At 40.5% G+C, this 25,167-nt stretch overlaps 1 protein-coding gene across 2 annotated transcripts in view; it reads left to right on the top strand.

Annotated features, from left to right (window-relative positions):
• Positions 1–25,167, top strand: part of LOC147323807 (uncharacterized) — a 99,849-nt gene that overhangs the window by 59,947 nt on the left and 14,735 nt on the right. For both annotated transcript variants that reach the window (XM_086304401.1, XM_086304403.1), the window contains exon 11: positions 14,173–14,216. In XM_086304401.1, the coding sequence (XP_086160527.1) occupies positions 14,173–14,216 (44 nt within the window). The remainder of the gene's footprint in view (positions 1–14,172; positions 14,217–25,167) is intronic.

The following is a 25,167-nucleotide window of genomic DNA, read 5'->3' as shown; positions in this document are numbered from 1 at the left end:
TATTTTCAGAGGAATTTATACTCAGAGGCAGAAAGAATTGTCCAGTTGTGGAAACAACAGTTAGCTCATAATAAAGGTTAAAGTAAAACTTTAAATGATATATTTTCTGATAATCTGTGCTGCTGTTGTCAGACTAAAACTCACTAAATCTGCTGCTGTTTATTTTGACTCATGCACCATCCTGCTGTCTCAAACACACAGTGGAAAGAAACGCTATGGTGCACACATTTGTCTTTTTTTTTTTTTGTATTATTTTGCAATTTATATAGTACATATTACTTTTTAAAGACTTTTATCATATCTCTGTATCAACATCACGCTGTCTCTCTTATTAAAAATGCAGCCTACTGCTGTTTTAAGGAAGGTTTCCAAGTGATGCACACTGTAAGTGACAGGCCACATGGTTTCACTGTGATTAAAATGAATGCAGCCGTGCTGTGCTTCAGCTCTGATGCAGCACATCTGGTGGAGTTGCATGTTGAGAATTTAACCACGCCAGTGTCACTGACACACTGATGTTGTTTGCTTTCTTATTTAGCATTTCGATGTGTCAGATGCAAAGAATTTCAGTTTCTCTCAGTTGGTGACAGATTGGGTCCAAAGTTGTGGCAGAAATCAGCAGCTGACTTTGAGACATACTGACTGGTTTTGGACTTTGTTTGCAAGAACAAACACATAAAATATTGTCGGTTGTCTCTTTTTAATGTGAACTAATCTTATTTTAATGGCTCCATCTCTGCAGCCCTGCTCCAAGAAAAGCCTGTGGGAAGCCTTAGAAATTTGCTTGCAGTCAGTAGTTTGAGACCCTTGTGTTCGGTGCTTAGCGCTGCACTATTTTTACTTTTCATTGCTAATAGATCAGCTGCAAGGAAAATAATGCAGCTGTCTTTTTCTAGTCTGTAAACAGACATATGTAGGTGCTGCGCCCGAGCAGGACGAGTAGAAACAAAAGCAGTCTGCACATTTATTCTTATTGAATACAGATAAACTGAAGGAGATTAACCAACAGCATCAATGTGAAGAGAAAAAGGAAGGAATACAGTTTAGCAAGTGTGAGTGCGAGCAGTCAGCCAAGATGGCAAGAATCGCAGTTACTAACATACCTGCTGTACATATAGCAAGATTGCAAACAGTTGACCTTAGCTTATGTTATTGACAAGATACAGTGGCTTGCAAAAGTATTCAGCCCCCTTGAACTTTTCCACATTTTGTCACATTACAGCTACAAACATGAATCTATTTTATTGGAATTCCACGTGAAAGACCAACACAAAGTGGTGTACACGTGAGAAGTGGAATGAAAATCATACATGATTCCAAACATTTTTTACAAATAAATAACTGCAAAGTGGGGTGTGTGTAATTATTCAGCCCCCTGAGTCAATACTTTGTAGAACCAGCTTTTGCTGCAATTCCAGCTGCCGGTCTCTGCAAAGATCTACAGCTCAGGTGGGGGAATCTGTCCATAGGACAACTATGTTGGCCTTTATGGAAGAGTGGCAAGAAGAAAGCCATTGTTAACAGAAAACCATAAGAAAGAAAACCATAAGAAGTCCCGTTTGCAGTTTGCCACAAGCCATGTGGGGGACACAGCAAACATGTGGAAGAAGCTGCTCTGGTCAGATGAGACCAAAATGGAACTTTTTGTCCTCAATGCAAAACGCTATGTGTGGCGGAAAACTAACACTGCACATCACTCTGAACACACCATCCCCACTGTCAGATATGGTGGTGGCAGCATCATGCTCTGGGGGGGCTTCTCTTCAGCAGGGACAGGGAAGCTGGTCAGAGTTGATGGGAGGATGGATGGAGCCAAATACAGGGCAATCTTGGAAGAAAACCTCTTGGAGTCTGCAAAAGACTTGAGACTGGGGCGGAGGTTCACCTTCCAGCAGGACAACGACCCTAAACATAAAGCCAGGGCAACAATGGAACGGTTTAAAACAAAACATATCCATGTGTTAGAATGGCCCAGTCAAAGTCCAGATCTAAATCCAGTCGAGAATCTGTGGCAAGATCTGAAAACTGCTGTTCACAAACGCTGTGCATCTAATCTGACTGAGCTGGAGCTGTTTTGCAAAGAAGAATGGGCAAAGATTTCAGTCTGTAGATGTGCGAAGCTGGTAGAGACAGACCCTAAAAGACTGGCAGCTGGAATTGCAGCAAAAGGTGGTTCAATAAAGTATTGACTCAGGGGGCTGAATAATTACGCACACCCCACTTTGCAGTTATTTATTTGTAAAAAATGTTTGGAATCATGTATGATTTCTGTTCCACTTCTCACGTGTGCACCACTTTGTGTTGGTCTTTCACCTGGAATTCCAATAAAATAGATTCATGTTTGTGGCTGTAATGTGACAAAATGTGGAAAAGTTCAAGGTGGCCGAATACTTTTGAAAGCCACTGTATACCTGTGCAACAGATATTTACCTGAAACCTGCTAAATACAATATAATCTTATATTCTGGTAATTTAAAAAAACATATGACAGAAAATATAAGCTTATGAAAACTTAACTTACGACCACATGATCACATGATTTATGATTTGACTGTGATTTTAAGGGGGATTTGGAAGGTCAATCAAGAATAACAGAGAAGCACATCTGCTTTTTGCTATTAGCCAGGTGTGGGTCAGTTTCATTTCTTATTTTGTTAAATATAAAGCAACATTAATTAAGATTAATTAAAATTTTCACCTTTATTTAAGCAGGAAACAGCGACTCTTGATGTTAAAAATAACCCTCTTTTGCAAGAGTGTATCAGCTGAGATAAACAGCAAAGTACAACTTAAACTTATACTCCATGACACCCATCACACTCATGTCAGGCCAAGCAGGCATTATTGTTCGGGCAGAACATTTGCAGCCCCCAGATCGCTTAAAATCAACTAAATTAATTCATTTAGTTGATTTTGCAGCTGATTTCACGAGGAGGGAACCCTTGTTCCACTTTCATTACAGGCTTTAGACAGAAGAGCGAAGACAACAGCTTCCAGTGAGCAGCATTGTGCAGAAAAAGAATGTGGGGTAATTTGATTAGAAATGCTGCTGTCACATAGTTTGTGCTGCAGAATAGCATCACAGCTCAGCAGACAGTGGAGTTAAGCAGCATTTTCATGGTAAATTGTGCATGCAATCATTTTCTCTTTCTGATATTTGGTTTCGGAAACTGAACAAAAATCCACTACTGGACAGGTTCTGTATATTTAACTGGCTCTGCTGAGCTTATTTATCTGTCATATACATACTTCTGTTATGGCTCATATTCAAATTAAACACGACCAAAGCTTCCACTGAGGTCTGCGTGTGTGCAAGTAGTCCATGTGAGGCAAAAGCTCGGGCTTCAGACTGCTACAAACACTTAGCTTTGCACAGTTTATTGGATCTCAGAAGCCCCACCCCACCTGCTGTTCTTCTGTTTGTGAGGGGCAGCCAATCAGGAGACAGTTGGCTTAAAAGGATATGAGTGAAAACAGCTTGTCGGGTCCAAAAATAAAAATATATCGCTGGAAATGAGCTGAATAGATCTCTTGTAATCTTACGGATATTTGTCAACCCCCCCCTGGTAAATCAAGAAAAACAAGACAATGTTTTCAAGCTCGTAACGTCCGGGATAAACGAATGTTCCTTTTGCCAACACCTGCCACACTCAGCCTCACATTCGACAGCAAAGACACACTGATCGGTACAAATCTCTCACAGTTTTTACTCCAAAAATAACTTTGAAATGTAGCGCTGCTGAGGGAAAAGGGGTAGAGAAAGATGAAGTGGGAAAAAAGAAAGGCAGAGTGTAAAGAAGAGACAGCTGCTTAGGTCAGAGGAGGCATGTGGCTGAGGAAGCGCTCCCCCTCTCCCTGAGCTGTCTGGACTCTCCGTGAGGGACAGAAGGAGAGATTTAGACAGGATGTGAAATATTGAGTGAGAGAAGGAGAGAAGGAGAGGGGGAGACTGACAGCAGGCAGGAGAAACGGTGAGGAGGGGATAAGGTAACTAAAAATACCACATTTGTTTAGATGTTTACACAGTTTGGTTTGCTTTCGGTAAGCAGGCGTTCCCTTCTTCTTTAGCGTAAAGTCACCTGACAAGACCCGCCATCACTGGAGTAATTCAAGGTTGATGGTTTTCTCAAGTTGCTCCCAACCATATACAGCAAAAAGAATGGATAATAGTCAGAAGGAGGTCTGCAAAGAGAAAATATAGAAGCTTTTACCTCCTCCTGCAGCAGGCTGTTGTTTTGATGCAGGGTGCTTGCTTTCTGCAGGCAAAGGTTAGCTCTGCTCCCCCGGAGCTCCTACCATTCCTCTTCCTCCTGATCGAGCTGCAGGCGCCCGAGGGACACCACTCACATCTCAGCTCACCAAAATGTCCACCCTGATGTCAAAAGACAGATGCTGGTCATGAGAGAGGAACAGTCTTTTTTTATTTGTGTCCATCTTTGTTCATGCTTGGTATAAGAAGAGAAACAACCACAGCAAAAGTAAGAGTTTTATTGTAAAATTTTAAATTTAACAGAGAGCATGAGGTAGAGAAGGGCAGGAGGACACAGCGCATTAAGTATTTAAAACAACAAACACAACCGTTTCATCCAATATTTTCTTACCTGTCTTTCTGGCGACGAATGCAAGCTGTCTAACAAACCTGTCCATCAGAACCTAAGTTTGTATACCTGACTGTTGCGATGTGAAGCACGGTGGTGCTAATCTGTTGTGCCAGATGCTCCAGTCTTCTCAAACTCAGTAATAATCTAAAACACAAATAGATTAGGGCTGTGACCACTGCCTAAAAAATCTAGTCCTAGGGTACGTTCAACCCAGCAAATCAGCCATCCATTCATGCATTCATCCATTGATTATCTTTGGTTTATGTGAAGTCACAGTGGCAGCACACTAAGCAGATATTCCAGTCGTCCTTCTGCCCAGCAGCACTTCCAGTTCTCAGGGCCTCCTTCCAGTTGAGCGTCCAGGAGATTTTTGAACCAGCTCATCTGTATCCCTCTGAATCTCTGAGCTCCTTATCCTAACTGTGAGCTCAGCCATTCTTTACAGGAAGCTCATTTTTCCTGTTTATTTACAATCTGGGCAGCATGGCGTCTGACCTACACAACAAGAAAATCCTGGGTTCGAATCCACCATGGATTCGTCCAGGAGTTTGTCTGGAGTCTGTGCAAGTTTTCATGTTCTCTCCATGTTTGGGTGGGTTCTCTCCGAGTACTCTGGCTTTCTCCCGTAATCCAAAGACATGCAGATAGTGGGGTTAGGTTAACTGGTGATTTTAAATTCTCATAGGTGTCTATCTGGGTGCAAGTGATTGTCTGTCTGTCTTTGTTGACTCTGCGACAGGAAAGCAACCAGTCCAGGTCATACCACCTCTCACCCTATGGGAGCTATAATAAGCCCCGCCCCCCACGACCCTCAATTGGATAAGCAGAAGAAAACAGATGGATATTTGCACATCGTCTAATGTTACCGAACCAATGGCAGCTCTTTTTTTTTTTTATCAGGTGCAATTCTTGGGTTTACTTTCTATGCTGGCAAGCATTTGTCTCCATACCAGAGATTTTGCACCCATTTGTCGGGGTTTCTGTAATCCCCATGAATGGGGATCATCCCAATCTGACTCCACATCCCTCTTCCCAGGCATGGGACCCACTCTCTCACCCATTCTGCTTCCATATCTTGACTATTGTACAGTCTTTTGTAAAACCTCACTCCAACAGTGGACGCCCTCAATCCCAACTGTTTTGGCTGCTTAGTTACCTGAATCAGGCTGCAATCACCACAATAAATCTAGCAGATCGGGCCGTATGTAAGCCAGATGACAACCTGTAAAAAGGTAATTACTGACCCAGTATTCTGCCTGCTAGCCCGCTCTGTGCCCTTGACTGAGTAAGGCCAGGGATGGATTTAGGTTGAATGATAAAGAGGCAAAAAAAATACTCACATTGAAGTTCGGTTGCATGAAAACTGTCTTACTGTAAATTGTAACATATGGTTATATTTGTGCTTAGTTTCCTTATGCTAATGTCGGCGTCATCTTCCCCTTTGTTTCCCTGTTCCCTGTTTGAAGTGCGTACTTCAGTTGACAAATCTGTCTTTAGGAAGCGCTTAATTAATTTGTCTTTTAAGCAAAGGTTTTAGTCAGATCCTCAGTTTTCTGTGTCACCTCCTTTTTCTTTTCTACTTTCACTTGGCCTAAAAACAGTACGGTTTATGTTTGTCTTTTTTAGGCCTTCGGAGATCACTTGTAGTTGTCACTTGCCTCCTGATGTGGCACTTTTGGGGTTACTGCAAAGGTTATGTTTGGTTGCTTTAAATATTTTATGTTAGCTGAGGTTAGTTTTCCTGAAAGCAGGGACGTTTGGCAGTTAACTGTGACAATGACTTCGAAATGCTGAACCAGCATCAGGAATAACATTACGACCACTGACAGGTGAAGTGAGGAACACTGGATCCAAGGAAGGTATAGCAGTGAACGAGTGTTGCAGGTGCATAAATGTTAAAAATGAGCCCATTTAGCTCATTGGTAGGTGGTTGCTAGGCAACACGATGATGGCTTAATATCTGATATATATATATATAAGAACGTACCTGATTTGCAGGGATTGTTTATACATTCACTGACCTCATTATTGGAACTTTGGCCATGATAAAGTTTGAGTAACTCTTATTATTTATATATCAGAGAAAGTCTGTTCTGTGGGGTTCTTGATGTTCATGGATAGACATAAAAGAAGTATGTCTATCCATCCATCAGTTTCCTGCTATTTTGCTAACCGGTCTAAGCTGATGCTCTTCTGGGACACTGAAGCCAAGACATAATCTTCCGAGGCATACCGTCGGCATACCCTGGGTCTCCTCCATTTAGGACAGGGGTGGGGGAACTCCAGGCCTCAAGGGCCGGTGTTCTGCAGGTTTTAGATGTGTCCTTGATCCAACACAGCTGATTTAAATGGCTAAATGACCTCCTCAACATGTCTTGAAGCCCTCCAGAGGCCTGGTAATGAATTAATCATTTGATTGAGGTGTTCTCACCTAGGGTTATATCTAAAACCTGCAGCACACCGGCCCTTGAGGCCGAGAGTTCCCCCCACTCCTGATCTAGGACCGGCACCTTATCTGGGAGGCATGCAGGAGGCGTCACGTTCAGATGTTGAACCATCTCCATTGGCTGTTTTTGAAGAGGAAAGGTAGCACTACTACTACTTGAGTGCCCAGCTCCTCAGTATCAATGAATCACAAGCTTAACATGGTGGAGGGCGTACACAAGTGTTCCCAGGATTCAAGGGAACACTTGTGAACAAGGATTCAAGAAGCCTGGTGCATACCAAGACACCGGGAGCCAGGCTCGTTGGAGCGCATGGTGGCCGAGCCTTAACTGATTTTCCTGTGGGCGCAGCACCTGTAGGAGGAGCTGAGGAGGTCTGGTGCTTTGTGGATTGAGCAGCTTTCAAAGGCAGAGGTCGTGATGCTCGAATCCCCTGTTATTAATGCTGATTTCAAGGACGCGGAGCCAAATAATTATTTTTCTTAAAAATCCTGAACTCCTCACTGTTTTGTGCACCTGTTCCTCTTTTCTCTCACCTTACCACCACTGCATACTAATTGCCAGACCAAACATATTTTTAAAAAGGTGTCTTTGTGTATGACCTCGCCTGCTAGCGTGTACGCATGGAAGAGGCAGTAGGAAGACTGTGATTTGCTGGTGATAACTGAGAAAAGGAGGGAGGGAGGTACGCATTGATGAAGCAAGAGCGAGGGAGAGGCAGAGAGAGAGAGAGAGAGAGAGCACTGTCCCTATCAGTGTCTTTTTCGCTCTGCGATTCAGGCAGCCAGCCTTCCTCTCCTCCTCCTCCTCCACCTCCTCCAGCGGCAGTGGCAGCAGCGGCAGCAGCAGCGGGGAGAAGGGAAGAAGGAAAGCATTGGATGAAAAGGACTAAAATTGGGACTCAACAAAGAAAGATAAGGAAGGCATGAAAGACATCAGCAGCAGGAGAGCTGCGTTTTTTTCCACTCAGACACCCACACCCGCCGAATGTGCGGTGGGAAGAGGCTAAAACCAGCGCGAAGAGAGTGTGAAAGAAAATACTGACTGAGAGAAGTGGATCGCAGACGGCAGAGTTGGAGGGGAGGGGGGGATGAAGGAGTAAAGGATGACAGCGGACCTCTACTCATGGACAGAGCAGGAGGAAGAAGTGAGAGAAAACCTGAGAGTCGGCACTGTGACTGTTGAACCGACGGTATCCATTTTACAGCGGGAGCAACAGGACCGTGCCGTCTTCTCCCCGCTGCGTTTCTGCCCCTCGATTCTGAATTCTGAATTTTATTCTGTTTGTATCGCTTCTCCGGACTTGTGACGAAATCGAGGGCTCTCTTTGGAATCCCTGCTCTGAAGTCCGAGGGCGGCCGTCCCCCCCTCTCCCTCCCTCGCATCCCTCTCTGTCTCCCTCTGTTGTAGTGTGTTTGCGTTCCCGTGAGCAGAAAGAGCTCCTCGTGTGTTTTCTACCTCCACATTTTCCACATTTTGCGCCCATCTGTTTCACGCTGGCTGTCCGTTCTCACCTCTGCCATCTGTGAGAGTGTCAGCTTTGGTTTCTTTTGTGTGTGTGGTTTTTTTTGTTTTGTTTTTTGAGTGCATGTTTAAGGATTCATGCCTGTAACCTGCTGCCACTGTCTTGTTTGCTGCAGAGAGAGGCACTTTATGTCCTTGGTGCAGCTTTTTCCCTTCAATCTTTAAAAGACAATCCAGGTAAAAGTTGTGACTGCTTCTCACCTGCATCAGGGAGCCTGGTTTCCTCCTCACAGGATATATAATACATGGCTGTCTTATCAATAATTCAGCATCAGGTGGGCCTGGTGAGTGTTGATCAAGACATCCAGGGATGAGACCGTTGGGGCTTGATGCCTGCTGAGAGCACGGTCTGCCGATGCTGTTGACTCACTTGACAGCAGCTTGATGATGTGTTGCCTCCCTCCGCGGCCTCTGCTGATCGCCGGCTGCTATCTGTAATAGCTGAATTCGCTCCCAGCTGTCTGTTGGCACTCGCGGCGTCTACTGGACTCCATCCAGCACCTCATTTCACACTCGGATCAACTTTTTTACTCTTTTTATTTTTTAAGAAGCGTGGTTTCTGCAAGACTTAAAAATAAGAATTGAATCATCTGGGTTGGTTTCCACTGATCTTCAGACACTTCTGTGTAATCCGTCACCATGATTGGTGTCAACAGCTTGCACTCGGCGGGGCGCCTGCGCTCACGCTCTCTTTGCACCGTGCGATACGGCAGGGACTTCCGGATGATGGACCCGTTCCGGTATCCCAGAACCCCGCGCTCGCGTTCACTCAAACCCCTGGTATTCCCAGACCTGTTGGGCAAAGCTCAGGACGGACAGAACCACCCACAGGCCAGGAAGAGGAGGAAGGTACTTAAAACCATGCTGTTCATTTAAAATGATGTATTCTGCAGCACAAAAGAGATGAATCATTTTTCCATTTCATGCTCATGTCACAAGTGCTCAGTGCCATTCAAAGCCACACATCTGTTTACAGCCTAAACCTGCACTGTACAGCAAATATCGGTAATAACTTTATTTGTCTTTCAAACATAGCAGATTTGAGAAAACACATTAAGGATGTGAACATAGAGTACATGCACACACATGTTTAAGCAGAAGAAATGGTCTGAAAGTGGGAGTCGTTACAGTTAACCTATAAAATACATTTTAAGCAGTTGTTTGAAATCTGATTAATTCTGCAGCTGCAAAAGCTCGATTTAAAGTAAGAAAGTGAAACATTTAAAGGGCCCCAATCAGCTGTTAGAGAGGTCGCTGGAATAAGGTCTCAGCAGGTATATTATATAAACAAGAGCTTGGCTATGTAGGGCTTCGTATGTAATTATACTTGATGGTCCAAGACCTCAATCCTAACCGTCAGTTCAGACAATTCGAATATATAACTTTTGTTCTATTAAACTGTTCTCAGAAAGAAATTATTTACTCTATCTGGGGTTAATAACAATCTAAAATGAAGTCTAATTTTCTCAGAAAGTCGATGACAGGAAGCTCAATCAGGGCCGATAGACGAACACTGGCTAGTTTATAGCAGCCTTGCTGATTATACATTTCGAGCACAGCAGCTTATTTAACTGTACCCAGATTGTTTGGAACTCACAGAAATCCTGAACTTTTGATGACAGTTTTGCACCTTGATGTCCAAAATTGGGCACGTGGGTACCCAGGAATGTATGTCTTTATTTATTATTTCAAGTATTTTTTTCTGTTTTTCTCATGATATATGAGCTGGATGAAAAAATCCAGTTTATGAAAGCTGATAAAAGCCTAGCTAATTGTATATCTGACGGGGTAAAACTTCGCTATAGCCTCTAAGATACTCCCATTGCACCCTTGACTGGCGTACTTACTTGTACCCTTGTGGTTTGTACCTTAATGGATGGATTAAAGGATGGACTGCATTTGGCCCAGGGATTCCTATTATTTTTTTTAGATATATTTTTGTTCTTATTCATTCATAAACTTTTAGTTGCATACGACTTTTTTTAGTCGTACAGACAGCTCAAACTGTACTAGAAGTTATCCAAATAGATATCAAGGATTTTATGCCTATTTCTATACGTCGCCTCCTGATATTACACCTTTAAATCTAAAGCAAAGTGTTCAAATATGTACTTGAAATGGTAAGAAATATGTGTGTGTCCTTTTTTTGCCCTGAGAAGGTCTGGCAATTACCTACAGAGTGTGTATATTTATGCAGATTGCACCTGTAGGGACAGAAACGGCCTTTTATTGTACCCCTATATCTGAGAGAGCGTGTGTTTACTGTTTGATTTACCACCTGTGCTGCTTGTATACATGTGGAGTGCAGAGCGGTTGATGAAGGCGGTTGGATTTCTGCCAGACCCGACATCACGTATAGCATGGCTCAGTACAGGGCGCCGCTTAACGCCATCACTCAAGGCTAATGGCTCTCATCTGTTGCCACTTGGTGACGTTGATGGAGCAAGTAGGTGAAGGTGACGAGCATCCATCTTTGTCTGAGTAAGCCTTCAGACTCAATGACTCTCAATACCGTCGATCCCTCAGGATTTACAATCAGGGAAAATACAAATAAAACATATTCTTCAGAAATAACTCACCAAATAGACTCAGCTGTGACACAGTTTCTGCACATGCAGCATGCAAATCAGAGCTATGCTGAAGTGGAGGCAAATGTAGAATATTACGCATACTTGAAGCTCCAGGCTATTTTTGAAATTTCTTCAGATTTACTCACTAAAAGTTCCACAAGCGTGACCCTAAATGAGAAATCTTGGGATATTATAATGAAAAATACTTTCAAATCTCCTTTTCACCATACTACACTTATTCAGAACCAAATGAGAGGGTAGATAACAGCCTTATATGTTACTGAATAAGATTTAAAAGCTCATCAGAAGTGAAATATTGATATGAAATACCTCTGATCCAGATCTTTGAGAAAAACAGAATCATTTTACTTTTTAATAAGAAAGTCCAAACCTGGCTCTATTACTGGCTAAGGACAAAACCAACAAAACTCTTTGTTGAGTGATTGAAACCTCTAATTTTTAGTATTTTGTAACCATGGGAATGACACATGCATGTCCTTTTGTTGTCAGCATTTTGAATCTTTTGAAAACAAGCAGTTTTCCTCAGTTGTACACGTAAACTTCTGCAGTCACATCACTGCACTTTTACTGCTTACAAATTCACTGTTAATATTTGATGTTGGTCGGATTTTTGCTACCGTAGCAGTTTGTCTCCTACTCGGGCATCCCAGGAAGATCTTCCCTGTCTGTCGTGATTATTAAAATGCATGAGCGCAGTTAAGTTTGAAACATAACTCGAGAGTTTTACAGCAGCAGGAGCAAAACAGACCTAAATCTGTAACGGTCTCCTCTGGGTGGTCATCAATATTCATGGCACTCTGGAAGTATTTGTGATTAGGCCCAGTTTCAAAGCTGCGAATGAATCTGATTAGATCACTGAATCAAACACCATCATTAAGTCGGTTTAGGTTGAAAGTCTAAAACGTGAGTGACAACCAGCGGCTTAATATGTGTAATGAAACTGGTTTTAGTTTGAGGTTTCTTAAGAAGACGCGTGGTATTGATCCACGAGGAATTCAGAGATGAACTGCCCGTAAGTGTCCTCTCCATCACCTCAGCCGGCACATCTGTCTTTCAGCTGCACTCACTGCCTTAAACTCTACAGCCCGATGGCCTCCTGCTGCCTCCTCTGACCCCGCTCCTCTGCAGCAGCCCGGCTGTGAAACTAAGCTGCTATGTGTCACATTCAGCTGGCCGAGGCCGATGTCATTGAGGTGTGTGGGGAGCTGAAGGAGAAGTGTCTAATGGTCCTGACTGTCACTACAGATTTTGAGGAAACTAAAGCCAAATGTGCCGACTCTCAGATCAGAGAAGCAGCAGCTGACCGCATCCCTCATTAAAACCCATCTTTGCCTCTGTTTTTTGTTTTCATCTTGTGCTGATCATGATGATAATATAAGTAAAAGACTGTGTTTGCTGTGAGAGGAAGTAATGACCTAAAAATGATAACTGGTGCAAAGGATGTGGAGAATCAGCAAGCAAACGGATACAAAACACTTCTCTGGATTTTTTTTCTCTACAATTTTTGCTTAGATTTATCACATTTATCAGGAAGGAAAAGGACCTAAATCCAGGAAATGTAAAATCCTAAACCCAAAAATGTAATCAGGAAGAAACAGAAGTTTTCAGGTAAACAGTTAGCAGGGGCGTCAAAGGTCTGACAAATTTGAGAAAACCTAGAAGCCTTTTTTGAGTAACACCAAGCTTTAATAACATTTCTCTATTTTAACGCGTACTCGCATACATTCACTAGGTACCTAAAATGGATTAAATAAGACATGTTAAAATTCCTGCCCTTATTTTAGGAGCCCATTAAAATAAGAAAGTAAGCTAATGAAAGTCTTCCTGAAGGAACTATGAATAAAGACTGGGGAAGAAAATGGGAAGAGCTACACAGTTTGTGTATTTACACTGACTAATTGAAAAAAGGAGCGACAATAAAAGATAAAAGCAGAGATGGGAAGTAAAACTGATAACAGGGTAGAGGGAGCAGAATGAAAAATAAACATAACCACATTTCAAACCCATGACACATCCCCAGTGCAAATCAGAGGTGTGAGTCCCTGCTAGGGTACTGTTTGTCTGTGATTTTAGCTCATTGTTAGATGGTTGCTAGGCACCTTCATTATGGATAATGATGTATCATGATGAACACTTAGTGGATATAAATTAGTTAAATTGATGCCATGCTTATATAAGGTGTTACAGGTGCATAAATCCTACAAATGAGTCATTTTGGCCCATTGATAGTTGGTTACTTGATGTGATGTCATTACAGTTAAAATACCTGTGCTCAACTCCTGTTTGTGTAGAAAGAGTTTGCGTGTCACTTATTATGTGAGTAAATAAAATTATTTAGTCAAGAATTTTGTTTTTTACAACAATAAAAAAATAAGAAAAATTGTAACCAGTAAACATTTGAAATATGTGCTTATAATTTATTTGGGTTTATTGGATTTTATTTGTTCGCATTGCCTATGCTCCTCTTTCCCAACAAGTTTCATTATGTTGAGTTTGGTACAAACTCTTTCCAATAAAAAGAGAAATTCCACTCATCACATTACAAATACTGAAGGCCTGGTTAGTTGCGGTGATCTAATGTCTTTGTTATGCTTTTTGCTCCCAGACTGTAACTTAAATTTCCTCCATGTGGGTCGATGCATATGTCTAAATTATTTATTGGCTGATTGATTTGCCCGTCCATTCATTGAAAGGCCTGGGTGCTTGGCGAATAATGGCTTTGTTACTGATGCAGTGGTGATGGTGGCTGACTGATTGGATGATCGATGGATTGTGTGGCTAAGAAAATGAGTAAAGCTCATGCAAAGGGAAGTTTGAGCAGCATGAAAAGGGATGCCATTTCTCTGACCACAGTTTATTGAATAAAGCCAGCTTGCTTACTGCGCAGTTTTCACAGAAAACCACCACAAACCTGCCTATGTGTTTTACTCGCGCGCTGCATTATCTGATCAATTGTCCACCTGTACACTGCTAATATTTTTCCTAAATGTGATTTTCTTGTTTCCTCTACAGGCTCTCTACAACTCAATCAAGAACCAGAAGCTGCAGTGGACATTGTAAGTCTTTTTAAATTGACCTAATGTAAATATTATTATCTTAAGCTGTTTTTAATTCATTATGGTTTCCCATCTGTGGAGGACCAAATGTACCCAATTTTTAAAAAATAAAGAAATATATAAATTGGTTAATAAATCATTCAGTATTTCAGTATATTTGGAATTGATATGATTAAATTTACTGATGTGCAATTTTTTTATAATTACCTATTTATTTATTGGTTGCCTCAAATGGGGAGCTAAGCTGTCGGTGATGTCTTCTGTGCAGATGTAAATGCATGAAAGAATAATAAAATAATAAATAATATAAAAAAATAATCATTTTTTAAAAACAAATGACCTTATTATTAACTTTATTATTGTGTTGATAAATTGAATAAATTGAACATTAGTTTATTTATTTAAACTATTTTAAAGATATCCTTTTAGCTTATATTTTTAATACAAAAATATAAATCAATATAAATCAATAATAATATTATCATGTATAATTTGTTTTGTTTATTGTTTCTGATACATGTAATGGCCTGTCATTTTTTTAGTAAGTCATTTATCTTTGAGCTAAATACTAATGAATAAATAAAGTAGAGTCTTATTTTTAACTCACATCTTCATTTCTTTTCTTATTTTGTTTACAAATAATCATTTATGTAGTTGTTTATTTTTTTCATATTGGCAGCTTTAGGCCCCCATACTGGGCCTCCATACAAGGCCTCAAAACAAAAAAGAAACAAAGGAAATTCATAGATAAATCAATTTGGAGAAAATAATGGAAAGACAGAAAATAATTACGTTTAGAAAGTTACAAAAATATTTGTATTAATAAAATTGAAATGATAAAAACAAATGTGGAAAAAATCTAATTTAAAACACAAAATTAATATGAATTTATTCCATGTTTTTAAAATGAATTAACAACTTCTTTTGTTTTTTATTTTTATTCTTTATTTATTGGCTTTTCCAATTTCGATTTTGGTAGTTTGAGTCTTCCATACATTCTGTGCTTTTTATTCTCACACACAGACTGGAGGGCAGGAAACAATACGGGATATTGATCAGCTTGTTTGCATCCTCAGTGATGACGCTAGTGTTGTTTGGCATGTGAAGGAAACATTAGTGTGTCAAGGGTTGCTATTCTGGATCACAGCTCCACGGCGCCTCAGAGATGCCAATTAAGTCGCCAGCTTTCCAAGCTTTGTTGCCATAGTTACGGCACCATGGATACGACTCCATAGCTACCACGATGCTCTTTCCTCCCTGCATTCTCTCGGCAGCAAACACACACAGTGACAGGCAGATAAAATGCACACATTAGTGTATGTATAGGCAGAAATCACATGTATGCTTGTGAACATGTTGCATTTTGGATGCATGAAAAGCAAAAGAAAAAAAATTCAAAAGAGAACGAGAACAAGGCAGCTCCATTTCAACGTCTCTTTACCTGCATCCTGTACAAAGGTGCGACCACAGCCTCCCACTACCTTTCCAAAAATAGCAGCTGCAGCGCTCCCGAAGCAGCCGAACAAAAGTGGTCAGAGGAGCAGATTGCGGAGGAGATCCGCAGAGAGGCAGGCAATCCAGTTCAAACATCTCCGCTGACATATAGACAGCTATTTAAACACTGCCACCGCACAGGAGGCCTCGCTGGGATAGAAGAGATGTCATTTTTAGACACGTAAACACCACAGAGCGAAGGAGAATCCACCTCCAAACAAAACCGGTTACAGATGAAGAGATTCAGCCCACAGAAGTCTGTTGTTCATTTTTAATGCTTTAGCCGGCAGAGATCTTTGCAATGGAATCTGCTTTGGAACTCTGACACTTATGGACAAGATTCATCCGCCTTAATATTCAGGAATCTTTCTCGGAGCCTGGCTCATTGATTGGTAACCTTCAAACTGCGGTTAAACTTAAAATTAACCAAATTTTTATTTATTTTACAGCTCTGAATCCATGTCATTGTAAGCTGGTGTGTCTGCATTGCTCTGCGGTCACAAATGCAACTGAGTTGTTCATGTTGAACTTGGGTCTAATAGATATTTAACAACTCTTCCTCAAAGGCAGGAAGAGGAGAAGCCTTCACAACAGACCGAGATTGTCAGCGCTATAAAAATGAAGAAAAAGCCACATGTCTGCACAGGAATACTAGCTGTTGCATTAGCATAATCAGCAAGCTGGATAGAATCACATTTACTTTCACTGAGCATTACCCTCATTCTAATCAGTATACTCTGTTTACATCACATATTAGGGCCAAACAGATGTGTTGCAGATGTTAAGGTCCGTGTGGCTGTGTGCTTATTTACATTTCTGGGAACTCAAGCATTATACTTAAGGTGAGCTGAAGTCGCTGCAGTCTTGTCCTAAATGATAAAAGTGTCGCTGCTCAAAAATAAAAGAAAAATTGCCTCTTTAACCCTTGAATGCAAACAGAAGAAAGCGAAGCAAGAAACTTAATATTCATGGATCTTTTCTAAATGTTTGCAGCAATCTCCCTCTGCACCATCTGTGAATCTCTGTGCTCCTGCACAGACCTATCAATACATACAGAAGTTTACATCCACTCATAATGGACATGAATGCTGTTGCTAAGGGACATTTAGCCACATGTTACTGGGCCTCCACGTATATATTTGAGCCTGTGTAGATTAGACAAAATCAAAAATGAATTCAAACTCATGCACCCAGTTCTTGTTTTTTTAAACTCTGCCATACAAGCACTCCAAGAAATCATTAAAAGCCCAAAACTACCATGACATTCATAATCATGGACTTGTGACCACAACTGCATAAGACGGGCATGAAATGACCTTTTCATATAAACATGGTCAGCATTTTTTAAACCAGGTGTGACAAGGAGCAACATCAAAAGCATGTTTTACTTGCTAATTCTTAAAAATAGTGACTAATATCATAAACTCATCAGGAAAGTGTTTCCTGAGGTCACTGATTGACAAAGCTGAGAGCCCCCTGCTGGCCATTAGAAAGAATGCAGGCTTAAAGCACACCATCACTAGCTTCACAATCAGACCATCTTTTGTGGAGAGTTTGTCGCTGGACCCGCAACAACACAAATAAAAATAACATAAATAACATCAAAGTTTCCCAACCTGCCATCCCTGGAAAGATTTGGAATTTCTGTTAACACATTTTTTGGATAAAACTAGCTCATGAGCCATGGGTGTGTCCGAATTAGGATTATATCCGATTATCTCTGTGCTTTTGATAAATGGACTGGTTCTTATATAGTGCTTTTCTACCTGTAAATATGCCTCATTTATATAAACACATTTCCCATTCTTTTTCTACCTAAGTGCTTTCTAACATTCACTCTCGGATGGATGCATCAGAGAGCAACTTGGGTTTAGTATCTTGCCCAAGGATACTTTGGCACGCAGACCGGAGCAGCCAGGTATCGAACCACCAACCTTCCGATAAGCAGATGACCTCCTGAGCTACAGTGACACCTTTTAAAGCTGCTTACTGAGCTCACAGCGTAATGATCGAGCCCTGGGGGCAGAACCTTGTTCCTGTTTGTTCTTATACAGGCTGGTTTGTGTGTTTGCAGTTCTTTTCTATATTTAGCTTGTTCCAGTATCGATTTACTAATTTACTCCCTTATTTTAAAATAAAACCCTTCTCTGCGCGTGATATTCACACTCTAAAACAAACCACTCGCTGCGATTATGTGAAATCTAGTGTCCCATCACAGGTGTGTGTTTGTGCTCTATTCTGTTTTTCTTTTCTTTTGCAATGGATGTTATTTCACACCCCCGCAGAGAGAGACGTGCACATGGCCACTCTCAGCGGTGCAGTTGGATGCACCCACATGTTCTTCACTCGCTCGCTCACAGATACAACACAGACGTATACACATGGTTCCTCATTCAGTAGCGGGGGTGGATAGAGAGCAGAGGGAGAGGCGGTGGGCATTGTGCTGTGAAAGGGAGACGCAACAAGTCGGAGATATGGGGGGAAGTGGATCCCTGGATAGAAAAGAATGGCAGGATAGTAGGATATAATGAGCCGGGGGAATGAAGCATGCTGTACATGAAGTGAGGCAGGGAGATGAGACCTTCCTGTTCTATTATTCCTTTTATTCTGTTAATCTCAGCTTTCCTATGTCCTCGCTGGCTCTAATCATCGTGTCTTATTATTGTCTGCAGCCGTCACCGCTCACCTGCATACACCTGATGCTGTGATACTGAATGAAATATGTCTGTAATTCCAGGCGTCTTGTTTACTCTAACAGTTTAGGCTCAGAACCTGAGAAAGCCTTTGTCTCCTCCCGCTTTTTCCTTTTATACACTTAAAAAAAAGCTTCTCTTGCATGAAAGTGAAGACTTTTTGGTAGTGGAATAAAACTTTTTAAAGGCCTTGAATTTGAATTGGGGAGTATAATACACTTTTATTAATGCAAAAAGTCGTTTTATCTCCAACTCATTTCATGTATTTGTCCCATCTGGAGTGGGGAATACCTACCACTTAATTTTTTTTATTTAAAAAAAATGTAAACAAGCTGTAAATGCAGACATCCACACACCGGGGGCGCTGCAGGAAGGACTGCATGTGTCTGTCAATGTCTGTCTGTCAAAGTAGAAAAGAATGAAGAGGCTACAAAAACTCATTTATGGTCAGTCCCATCTTTTCAAAATAAGACTTTGTCTGAGGGTATTGCACAGGTAATTTAAAGCCTGTGTGAATGAGGAAATGCTTTGCCGCCTATAAGAGTGTTTTTTATGAATTATTGTCCTTTTTCACTTGACTGTGTTTGGAGTGTTTTGGTACAGTGACTCATAGTCAGTGAAACACAGCAGATCTCTTTCCTTTTCCTTCCTTCCCTTTCTAATTTCATGTCTTCCCTTTACCTCTGACTCCTCCTCCTTTTAGACTTTTTTCCCTTTGTTATAGTTTTTTATTTATTTTCCTTTCTTCAGTTTTCCTGTTCCGTTTCTTGTCATCTCTTCATCTCTGCCTTTTGTTCTTTCCCTTTGTTTTTGTTTCTGTCTTCATTCATTCATCTTTCATGTTGCCCTTCTTTTGTCCTTCCTTTGCTGACCTCTGTTGTATTTTCCTTCTTAAATACAGTACTGCTGTATTTCCTTTTTTTCTTACCCTCTCTGTTCCTCACCTCCTCTCCTGGACTTCTTTTTCCTTCACTGTTATTACTATATTTGCTTTGTTTCCTTAAATTTTCCATTCTTCGCCAGAATTCCTCTTCTTGTCATCTTTTTACCTTCTGTTGTGTTTCTTTCCTTTCATCTCTGCCCTCAGCCCTATCCTTTGTCTCCCGTTTTCCCTTTCATCTTTTCCTCTCCTCTCTTCTTTCTCACCTTCTTTCTCACTCATGTTAAATGTTCTGCCATCTGAGAACGATCAGCTTTGTCTTTTCTCCCCCCTCCGTCTCTGTCACTCCTCTATCTTTCTCCTCCACTCATCCACCCCCCTCCACCTCTCTCTCTCCATCTTTCCACTTTGTCTCTGTGTGGAGACGGATTCAGGCAGGCCAGCAGTTACCAGGCAACAGGCTACATGCTCATTGGCTCCGTCTCTGCTTCTCTTTCTCTCTCCGGCTCCTGCATGGGGTTAACTGCTGTTATGTACTGTTGGTTACTCATAGCGTGGTCTCGGGGGGGTTCGGCACACAGCCATTTTCTATTTTCAGGCTGAACTTTTGCATGGGTGCCGCCTGGTGAGGTAACAAGTGGAATTGCCATATTACCTTGCTGGGTGGATGCAGAGAGGCTCACTGCTGCAGCCTAAAGCATCTATCATCTCTTTAATGTGACAAATCCACTTAAAACACCAAAAGATGCATGCAGTGCATTGTCAAGGATTATTTAGAAGAGAATGGGATTATCGCTGCTGTAGCAACATGCATTGTTGGGTTTGTTTACAAACTGAATATTTAGAAAATAGTAATTGTCTGTCATGAACAACGATAAACAAAAAAAACAACAACAACAAAAGTGAATATGACCATAAAAAGTTAGTTTTTTTCATACTGGCAAAAAATATTCTAACCTGTCAAATGAGGAATTAAAAATAGGAAAATTCAAAATAAATTGTATTAGAATTAGAAACAAATGACACACAAGACGAGAGGCAAACTGTAGGAATTCTGTTCAAAATAAAATAAAATGTGTATATAAAAATATTTTTAAAAAGAAAATAAAATTATTGTTTTTGTTCAAAAAAGGGTTGAATTACATTTTTTAAGTATTTTATTTGGATAACTTCTAGCCCTTTTTGAATAAATTTTTTTTTTTAAATATAGGAAAGACGATACAGACTATATACTATTTGTTTAACTGGAACATAAGTAAATACAAACATAAATACAGTATGTTTAAAAGAAAAGAGGTATACATGAAAAAAGTAGATTAGAAAATAAAATGAAACAGAAAAATGTCTTAAAGCAGTAAAAGAAAACCAAATAACACATTTTAAAAAAGGTTGGTGGGTAGTAAACAGACCTGATCTTTTTGGGTGAAGAGTTCAGTTGTTAATCAGACTGAGACTCTTTTTTTTCTGGGAAGTTCAGCGCTCAGAAACACATTTCACACGAGGGTAGTTAGAAAGAAATGAAGCTGCAGTCGACGACTCAGCAGCTTCTCAGGTTTCTCATTTACAGAGATGGCTCCTCAAGGCCTGTTCCTAATGAGCGATGTGCACCCTGCACCAAAACTTCAAATCCACCAAAAACACTCCGAGCCCATAAACTCATTTTAATAAAGGGTGGAGTAAGCCTGGTGTATGATACAACACTCTGAGACAACACAGTGCTTCCAGTTTTACAATAAATTTGGTCTACATTTGAGGTGTTTCTAAAGGTTTGGATGAAAATTATTATTAAATAATAATAATTATTAAAACTTCATTAAAGTAACATGAGCAGTTAAATGAAAAGACGGGTTATTTATATGGAAAATGGTTCCAATTTAAATGTGTGCTTGAGATATTATAAGCTGTCCATTTGGGAATGACGGCCATGGGAAAATATTCTGCATAAAAGTGCCGCTAGAAAAGTCGTTGTTACTGATGTAACCCCAGTTCTATGAGTATGTGTATACCCCAATGGGCTTCAGTGAGTTCTGTAGGGCAGCAAGAGGCAAGAGACCCTTTGCTTTCATCCTTGGCAATAATAAACATATAGTAATGTGGACTAGAGAAATATGGACCAAACCTCTAACTGAAAACGATCAAAGTAGTAACAGCAATAGGAGGTCAAACAACAGAATCAATGTCTGACAAACGAGGCTGGTAGCACCAAAACCTGCAGCTCAGGCTGGTTCCTGTAGGAAGTCTCTATAGACTCCAGTGTTAAAGGGCCCAAATTTACAGCAGAAATAAATATGTTTACAAGCCTGGCATTTGTTATAATTGTCATATTTTATTGGAACTTTAATAGGATTTTGTACTTTGTATTATTACAACCGTAACGGACAAGACCGGGGGACGGAAAAAGGGCAAAGTGAGGGGCGGCGGCATGGTGCAGACGACCCACAGCTGCCGTCAGCACAGCCCCTCAATGTTTAATTCATCGAATAATCTGAAACTCTTTAGAAAGAGTTTATTAATGTCATTTTCTCAGAGAAAGTGGTTTGTGAATCCTGAAGAAAAAGTAACACATCATCCAAATATAGATTTATTATTACTTATCTACGTTCTTGCATTTTATGCTAACAGTGAAGCAGAGCCTGGTGCCCCTTTGAAGACAGAAGCTGGAGGATGTTCTGCATCTAGAGACAATATTGTAGTTTCAGTGTTTTTACTACATGAATAGTCTATCAGATTAAGTAATCTAGGTGTACTTGTTGATAAGTGCCTACCTTTTATGAAACCGGTTTGGTCAGGATATATTACGAGGGGGGTTATGTCTCTAATCTCTTTGAGAGTGCTGTCCAGACTCTTTTAAGGTCAACGTTAATAAAGGGTTTGGGCGACAGCTGGTGGGAAATACAGGGTCTTTGCCTGGTTTTAGCAGGAGACTAGTGTTGGCAGAATTCATATTTGGTGGTAGTCCGCCATGTTCCTTGATTTCCTGCGATGTTCTTCAGAATACTGCTGCCAGAATTGTCCAGAATAGACCTCTGCTAGAAATCCATCTGCACCTGGAGCCTTATTATTGGGCATACTTTTCAGGGCTTCCTGGAGTTCACCTGATGTCAGCAGTGAATCCAATGCTAGCGTTTGATCTGATGATTTCAGAAGCGTTATGTTGTCGAGAAAGTGATCGATTTCGTTTTTAGGTGGCTTTATCTCTGGTGAATATAAAGATTTGTAAATGTCCCTGAAAGTGCTGTTTATTGTTTCAGGGTCACATTGTTACAGTCTGGCTGACTATGTGGAGCGAGAAGGAGGACCTGAGTGCAGACACGCAAAAGGAAACTTTGATTTAACTAAGTACGAGCTGCTTATTTAAGGCTGGTTGAACAATACAAAAATAAAAGGGCAAAGGCGAAACTAAACAATAACCTAGATTGGGTGAACTAAGATTAAACATGGAAAAATAACCTTAAAGTGAACATCTGGCACGGATACATGGGGAAAAACCCAGAAACATGACATGAACATAGCAGACGACCAGACAAGGAATGAATGAAAACACACAGACTAAATACACACAGGAGGTGATCAGGGGAAGTGGAAACACACGGGGAAGCAGACTGACTGGAATGAACATAATGACGCCACAGGGGAAGTGAAACTAAACACAATGAACATGGGACAACCAGCCTCTTCAAAATAAAACAGGAAACATAACGAGATGCAGACATGGCATCGCGAACCTGATGACACATGAAAGGTGAGGGAGACTTAAACACGGGGAATCTAATAAACAATGATCTATAACAGGGCAACCCAGGCAAAATAAAACAAGCTTAAGATAACTAAGACTTAAACATAAACAATGAATATCAAAATATAAGAAAGCTCAAAGCACTGGGTTAAACTACCCAGGACCGTGACACATATACTGTTTTCCCAGACCCAGTTTAAGTCTTTATTCAATCTTTCTTTAGTTTTAACTGGTTAGCTAGAAATTTCATTTAAGTCTAGTGTTGCTTTACATATTTTGCGACAACACGTATGCTTCTTCTAAGGATTTGATGATTTCTTTTCATTCCTGAATATATTTGTTTTCTCTTTTCTTTTTTATGATGTGAATGAAATTATTTTACCTCTCATCACAGCTTCCCCTGCTTCCCAGAGAACAGATGCTCATGATCCAGGCAGTCTAAATATAAAGCCCACTCTTTTTAAAAATATTTAATAAAACCTTCATCTTTAAATCTCTAGTTTTTACTTGGTGACCTCTTTATTTATTTGAATTTAAAAAAAACACAGGAGCATGATCTCTGACAGCTATAGGGTTTATCTCAGTGCCTGAAGTGTCACTCAGCAGTGAGCTGCTGACTAGGAAATAATCAAGACGAGAGTAGAAAGTATATTCCTTACGGTGAAGGATGAAGGAAACACCATGCATCTCAAAGTCCGAAATCGCACACGTACTGTTTAATTATATTTGTGGATTGCCAACAGAGCTGTTCCTGCATTTCTTCATTTAGTCCAAAATTGAGGTCGGCCCTGAGAACAAATGAGCAACCTTGGTATTCAGAGAGTGCACTAAAAAAAGCGTGGAAGAACGAGGGGTCATGAACATTTGGGCCATATACACTGACAGAACAAAACTTTTTGCTACCTATAAATGATGTAACTATTAGAAATCTACCCTGTGATTGTAAAATTAGCATTTTTATGTATTAAAATTGCTCCTCCCCTTTGCCTGGGGTTATAGCAGGCTGAGAGCACATGAGAAAACTCAGGTGTTTTAAGTTCATCTGTAGCTGTGACAGGTCTATGAGTCTCTTGTAATAAAATAATATCTGCCTGAGGTCACATGGAGCCAGCACCATGCACATTCCATGTGATAAACCTTAGTGTGCCCATAGTTGTGTGTGTGTGTGTAGCTAATGTTGAGCGCTGTGTGTGAATGAGAAAAAACACACTTCCATTGGGTGTAAGAAAGTGTGTGGTGAGAGTTTCCATTAAAGTGCAAATACATAGATCCGAGTGGTGCTTGGTGTTGTGTGATCACGTGTGCACATTAACTTATATGAGCGATATGTGTGTGTGTGTGTGTGTGTGAGTCCTTTATGTCTGTGTGCACTGTGAGGCTGTAGTGCGTATCTGCGTGATCGTGCAGATGAAATAATGATTGTGTAATGACAGAAGGTGCAGAAGCAGTAAAAAAGAAAGAAAACTAATTGGAAAGGGGTTGTGGGTGAGAGGGAGTGCAAAGATAACAAACAGCCCACGATCTTAGAGGAAAGTTGTGTGTGACTTAGTAGGAAAACAGCTGATCTGTGCAGCAAGAGGAGGAAGAAAAACATGCAAAGGGACACAAGGGAGGGATGAAAGAGAAAACCCAACATATCTAACAGTTTTATAGCAGTTATCTAACAAGAAATATGGCTGCTGTGTGGCAGAGATCAGTCCAAAAAGTCTGTATTCTCATTTTAATGAGTGCATATGTGTAGTTTTTTTGGTCTGTGACAAAAATACCAGCTATTTCTTCCCTCTTTGTTTTACAGTTCATGGATGCAATTTGAAAAGCAAGCTAATTAGCTCCAACTTCAGCTTGGCAGCAGGTAAAATGCTGATGCTGAGACTTGAAGTTGCTGACATCAGTGAGTGACACCACTAGGGTCATCTTTTATATACAGTTTGAAAAAGAAGAAGAAGAATGATACAATTGGAATTTTATTTTTATTAACAGAAAAATTGTTCTCAGACTTGTATAGCAAGGAAACTTCAGTTTCTTAACGTAATTATTTGTTAAATATTTTGCACTAACATTTATTTTTAACTGATTGAAAAGAAATCTGTTATTTAAGGGTGTTTTCAGCCAAACAATAGGGTGATATGAATAATACTAAACAGCAAA

This window comes from Aulonocara sp. 'chitande type north' Nkhata Bay, linkage group LG8, assembly GCF_057382095.1.
Source record: "Aulonocara sp. 'chitande type north' Nkhata Bay isolate Kocher_YH1m ecotype deep benthic linkage group LG8, A_spYH_male_GT1.1, whole genome shotgun sequence".
In the NCBI taxonomy this organism is placed as follows: domain Eukaryota; kingdom Metazoa; phylum Chordata; class Actinopteri; order Cichliformes; family Cichlidae; genus Aulonocara; species Aulonocara sp. 'chitande type north' Nkhata Bay.
This window is presented reverse-complemented; position numbering and strand designations above follow the sequence as displayed.